The sequence below is a fragment of the Manduca sexta genome, chromosome 12, assembly GCF_014839805.1.
Source record: "Manduca sexta isolate Smith_Timp_Sample1 chromosome 12, JHU_Msex_v1.0, whole genome shotgun sequence".
Lineage (NCBI taxonomy): Eukaryota > Metazoa > Arthropoda > Insecta > Lepidoptera > Sphingidae > Manduca > Manduca sexta.
This window is the reverse complement of record NC_051126.1, coordinates 14,300,618-14,306,988: the sequence shown is the minus strand read 5'-3', so window position 1 is coordinate 14,306,988 and position 6,371 is coordinate 14,300,618. Positions and strand designations below refer to the sequence as shown.

General features: G+C 33.4%; 1 protein-coding gene across 1 annotated transcript; it reads left to right on the top strand.

The window, feature by feature from the left end:
• The first annotated feature begins 3,811 nt into the window (after positions 1-3,811).
• LOC115447083 (7,8-dihydro-8-oxoguanine triphosphatase) lies at positions 3,812-5,228 on the top strand. The gene has a single exon (XM_030174006.2). It carries the CDS (start codon positions 3,933-3,935, stop codon positions 4,434-4,436), a length of 504 nt encoding a protein of 167 aa, XP_030029866.1. The 5' UTR covers positions 3,812-3,932; the 3' UTR covers positions 4,437-5,228.
• Positions 5,229-6,371: the final 1,143 nt, after the last annotated feature.

The window sequence follows — 6,371 nt, the reverse complement described above, 5'->3', positions numbered from 1 at the left end:
AATTCTTTCAAGTTTCTGTATTCAAATAAACATCAAAACATCCTTACAGACTTACGTATTTATATCAATAAGACAGTGTATCACCAAGATACAGTTCAGGAAGCGTTGTAAGACGTCGGCCATTAGCAGGGCCTAAATGTGATTGATCGGCCAGGTCACCTCTGTTACTGACTGCGTAACAAGCGATTACACCGGTTAATTGATATCAGGTATGCGCCACTCAACGGTGCTGATACCGGACTGAACGGACTCAGGGACACATTCATCAATTATAATAAGAGGTTATTTGTAAACTAATGACAGGACAGTTTTAGGATAATCATATTTTTTGCCTTTATATTTACCAAGTTTTTGTTTCATAAGAAAATATACTGTTCAAATGATTCTTAGTAACTTCTGAGGCATTTAAAACGAATAGTTATGTGCTACTTAAAATAACGATATATTATAAAATAGGTAATCACAGGCATACAATTTATAGTATTTCTATCAATGGTTAGCAAGCAAATTGATTTGGATTTGTCAAGTTCATAGTTACCAAGCTGCACATAAGTTTCAGGCCGACATTAAGTAAGTATTCATAGCAAAAAGAAGCGTAATAAATAGTTAAGTACTTATTTATGGTAACCTTCTGTTTTTATCCGTACCCTATTAGTGTCCGTAACAAATGAACAGTCTGTATATCTTATTATAATTTGTCCCCTTCTTGTGTTGAGTAGCTGAATCCGTCCTTACTATGCACTGATGCATGAAAGTCGATGAGGGGGATGGGTTTCAATAGCCATCTAGTATCTACTGCACTATTCGCACTGCCATTATCTATATGACGTGTACAATGTATATACTGTCAACTAAAATAATATTATTATGCAAATTGGTAATAAATAGGTATATTCAATAAGTAGGTATCAATAAACATTAAATTTCCTAATCACTTTTATACTATAAGTGCGTCGTGCTAAACAAAATCTTGGCCTTAAGAATAAGTACATAGACACAATAAAATTATTTTAAAAGATAATTTTGACTTTTATTTTATCTTATCGGTAAACCAATTTATTGAATAAATTCGTAAAAACTTTCCCTTTGTATTATCGTGAACTTGTTATAAAAATATTATAGCAATAACAGAACATAGCATTATGTTACTCTGAACTTTTTATCAGGCGCAGACGAAAAACTTCGGAATCCCAGTAGGACATTGCGACAATTACGTTGTAATTTATACATTTTCATATTGTGATTTCAAAGGGATTCAGTGTTTCTTTTGAAAGAAAATTGTATAACGTGCTTAGTAAAAGAATATTCTATTTTAAGTGCATCATCCTATTTGTATTTTGTCATATCGTAAATTTGCTATTTCAACTATAATTACTTACTTTCTAGGACAGCCAAAGTTATTGTGACTGTTACTAAAACCGCAATTTATAGCTTGAACTATTACATCCGCAAAGCATGCAAGATTTATACAGCGCAGCAACATGAGGAGAAAATGTATTCTGCTGCACGAATACAACAGGTTAATAAATAATAATATAATATAATCGCCGCTGTCTTACGGATACAAACTATGATGAATACTCACCGTAGGCTGTACCTGGGTTGGGGGAAACCCATAAAATTTTACGTACTAATCTGACGTTTAATAATTATTTGTATCACCCATATCTAACTCTCGGCTAAAGGCGCACAATCAGCTGCCAATCCTCTAGAAGCATCTGGAGTAATAAAGGACCTTCCAGATGATAGCTTTGATGATGAAGTTGTGGTGGAAGACGACTTGTTTGATAAGTATCTCACACTCGGCAATGTCTAACAAGATAGTCAAGCAGAAGCATAGAATATGGCTGATTTATGCACTATAAACTAAAACTCAACAATGGGCGTCTCCAAAGGTTGAATCAACCGATCCGCAGTTCCTAAAACAAAAGTGCTTCACCGGAACTACCCTAGTTGGTACCATAACCCTAATGTATGGACCTATCCCAATTCATGGCGGCTTTTTCACCCCACGTACGATGTTATACAAGTAATATCCTTCTCCAGAGAAGAAAATGCAAACTTGCCTTAAACTTTATTCAATGAATTGAATGTACTAAGTACCTACGACGTCCAGGTTGCCTGACGTTAAATAATGGTGCCTAGGAGCTCGTAAAAAAGAAATATTGTATCTATTAGCTCACGACTAATATCTAGATTAATTGCACAAGTACTGTCACGAACGTAAACAGCAAACACCAGAAGAATCTAGGTATCTAGGTATGGTTAAAATATTTCCTTATTTAACAGAAAGTAAATATTTCTAAATTAGATAATATAATTACATCCCATTAGGGTCTTTTTACATTTTCCTACACTGTGCCACGCCGGAATAGCTTTCACGTATTGAGCAAAATATTTATGCAATAGGTACTTAATTCACCACGACCGATTTTTCATAATTCCCATTCTTTACATTAAACATGCATTCAATATTTACCACTATACTTAGGTATTCCTATATATTACTATAGGTGATTCAGTACCAGTGGCGAAGCGTCTATACAGCTCGATTTCTACAGGCTCCCCTTTTACGTTTATTTACGTTTGTCATAGTTTTTTCTTGTTATTAAATTGGCCGCTGTATGTTAACTAAGGCATTATTTTACCTCAAGTTACCTCGGGTTTCAAAAAATTCACCTTTCGCCACTGCTCAGTATGGTGGTGTTTCTGAGTGTGGCTTACCATGAATTTACCCACTTGCTTGTATAAAATAAATAAATCTATAAAAATATTTTTAGAAACAAAGTCTAACAAATTACCATTGTAACTTTTGTATCGGACTGTACTTAATTAATCACATTCATGGTGCACGATCGCGATAGTTTTAGCGACCTCGTAAAGGCCCTCGTTAACTTTATTGCAATATTGTAGTCATAAAACAACCTGAAAGGTTTCTCCCTGTGTAATTAATTTCATTAGATGTTCATTGCATGGCCTAATTAGTAATTAGGTATTACGAGTTTCCTTGCCGTTGGTCGTGTACTTCGTGTAGGCATCAATTAAAAACATCTAATTCTTATCATTCTATGAAAGCTTCTTGAAGATGCTTCGACTTCTGAAAAAATTAAAGATACATTTTTTTTTTTTATATTTCGTCCTTAGAGGACAGGCTATAGTCTTACGACCATACTGCCTAGTCTTACGTATATTAAAGATACATTTCTGAACCTAACCTTTTTTTAAATTTCGCAGAGAAAGTGTAGTAAGTACAACTACCGTCCAGCCATCGCGAGGATTATTTTGGGGTCACCGTGCCTCTTACGACCCAGATCAATATTATCTACCTACATTGATGGGTGAAGTCAAGCCAACGTAGACCCTCGTCGATTATCCCGTGGACCCCTAGGGGTTCACCTGGACCACTTTGGGAATCAGTGATGAAGACAATTTTCCTGAGTTTGATGAACCGGCTGACTCCCTGACGTTGCATCACTTATCTAGGGTGAAAACAAATACCGGGAAAAATTTACATAAACCCACACAGTGTTGCCCAAACAAGAAATCGAATCTAAGACCATCCAATCCACTGTTTGGGCTGTCCACCAAACCATGAAGACTGTTATTAGAATTAAAAAATATTGACACATACCATAATACTTAAATATTATTTAATTTTATATTTTCCATATATATTATAACTCTCTTTGATTTTATATAATACTATTAATGCAATAATCGTAATGCGTACTATTAATGCAGTAATGCGTATATACGTAGAGAGGTTTTCTTCTCATAAAATTAAAAAAAATCGCAGTTGACACTAATTGACAATTGAGTAATTGACATTGTGACTTTGACATTGAAGTCAATTTCAAAATATTTTCGCTCGCATTTATTGAAATTTGTGAAGCAATTAGATAACTAAAAGTACTATTAATAAACTCTAAACTATGCTTCTGAAAAAAGTATACACTTTAGTTTTCATAAGAAACGACACAAAGATATTACTTGGGTGGAAAAAACGCGGTTTTGGTGTGAACCAGTGGAACGGTTTTGGCGGAAAATTGGAGCCAAACGAGACTATACAAGAGGCTGCAGTTCGTGAACTGAAAGAAGAATGTTGTCTTAGCGTCAAAACAGCCGATTTACGCAATATCGGACACTTGGAGTTCACTTTTGAGGACGATCCTGTAATGATGGATGTGCGAGTATTCTCTACCAATATGTATGAGGGAGTCCCAAAGGAAACAGAAGAAATGTGCCCAAAATGGTTCGATTTAGATCGCATACCGTTCGACGACATGTGGCCGGACGATAAATTCTGGTTCCCGTACATGTTGAAAAATAAATTGTTTTATGCAAAATTTCATTACAAAGGCTTTGATACCATCTTGCATTACAATATAGAGGAATTGGAGTCTATGGAGGATTTCTATGCTAAGAAAAGTACCTAATTGATTACTTTATGTAATTACTGGTGTATTTTCATTATGCAGCTGTTTGGTTTGAATAATGTTTCAGTTCCTCAGTACAATCTGATCCATATTATAATTTCTGAATAGCAATTTTCCATTTTGTATTAAGCTTACTACTCTGTCTTCTCTTTAGTTTGATAATACAACTCGAGTATCTGAAAAAAATCTGTTGTATTAAAACTATGTGTAAAATTATTAATACTTTCACAGTTTTTTCCTTAAACTAAAACATTTTTAGGTTTTGAATGTTAACAGTTAGCCAAAACATCTATTTACAAGCCTGCAATATGACTCGTGGACATAATAAACTATTTTAAAACAATATTATGTCCAAAATATTTTTATGTTGGTCTTAAGTATTTGTATAATTGTGAAGATGTTTGATTTTGATCTTGTTCCACTAGAAATATTTACATGTTAACAATATGTCTGTTACTCTGATTGACACATTAGATATAACTAGCTCTTATGACCTTTCAAAGTATTTGGAATAGTATGTAGGATTGGTCACTATTGTAAACTTTTGCCATTGTTTGTTGATGTTTTATATTCTAGACTAGATTAGACTAACAGGCTGTGGTAGTTAAGATTACTAGAATTAAGTATAATGTCAGTCATACTGAATTAGGTATAATGCAGGTTTGCATGCACATTATTTTTTATAAGTTTTGTCTGCCTCAAAAAGTTCTCCAAGGCTGTTGAGATTATTTTTTATGTGTATTTAATTTTATAATCTGATTTACCTGAATTAAATACTTAAAGTACAATTTATCATGTAATATTTTTATTTATAGCTTTACCACCACCACCACCACCATAAAACATGAATTACAATAAAATTTATAATTATAGTTTATTTCCAAGTTTCAAAAAGGGCTGGAGAATTTAAATATAATATTTGAAAATTGGGTTTCATAAAAATATTAGATACCACAACCTATTCGTAAGCTTTGTATGTAACCCAATTTTTATTCAGCCAGATGCATCATAACAGTTTATCATTCTGACCAATGGCAAACATGACGTAAATAATATTTTAAGATAGATTGGAGATTTAAACTCAACCCTTATTTATTTTTAATAGTCATGGACAAAAAAAACACAATCATACAAAAATATTTTATTAGCAGTTAGTTGCGCACAAGACATTTACTCAATATCCATCAAACTGTTTTCGATACTTTGCATTACAAATACAATCTTAACAATCTTTATACATTGGCTTACAAGATTTACATGTTTAATACAAATATTCTGGTACACAAATTTTGTATTATTATTTGTATGTATCGGCACATACCTATAACTTGGAAGCTTACCACAATTAAAACCAGAGTTTTTTAAGATATTTGCTAAAAATAACACTGCTATAATTTATGGATTCTTGGAACAAAAGACGTGATATTGTGGCGTATGCTTGTTTAATCAGAAAACTTTTGCAGTTGATATAACAATCATTTTTCCAAGTCTGACTAGTGCCTAACTGCCATTTTTAACAATCCATTAAAATCGCTTTATTCACTCTCTCTCAAAAATGGGCCATTAAGAACATTTTTTTTGACATGCTTAAAAATGACTTGTGATTGATCCATTTTCGGAACCGGAATGAAGCTTGAGATTGGGATCGTTTACTGAAAACGGCTGTAAATCCAAGCGCCAACCCACGGAAATCCCTTAACTTATGCCAAGCGACCAAGTTACATGCTGATACTAATACATGTGATAGTATTATCGACAGATATATTACCTTTCGCGATTGTAAATCGCTTTGACCATAAAACTGGTATGTTTTTTGTACTCCTCATTTAGGTCCTTATCCCTTTTAACATAGGACCTACGCAATATATCTACCACATTTTGCAGACAGGATTCGGCTTTTAAGATCTGCCTTCACAACTTACTTTCTAGGAAAAG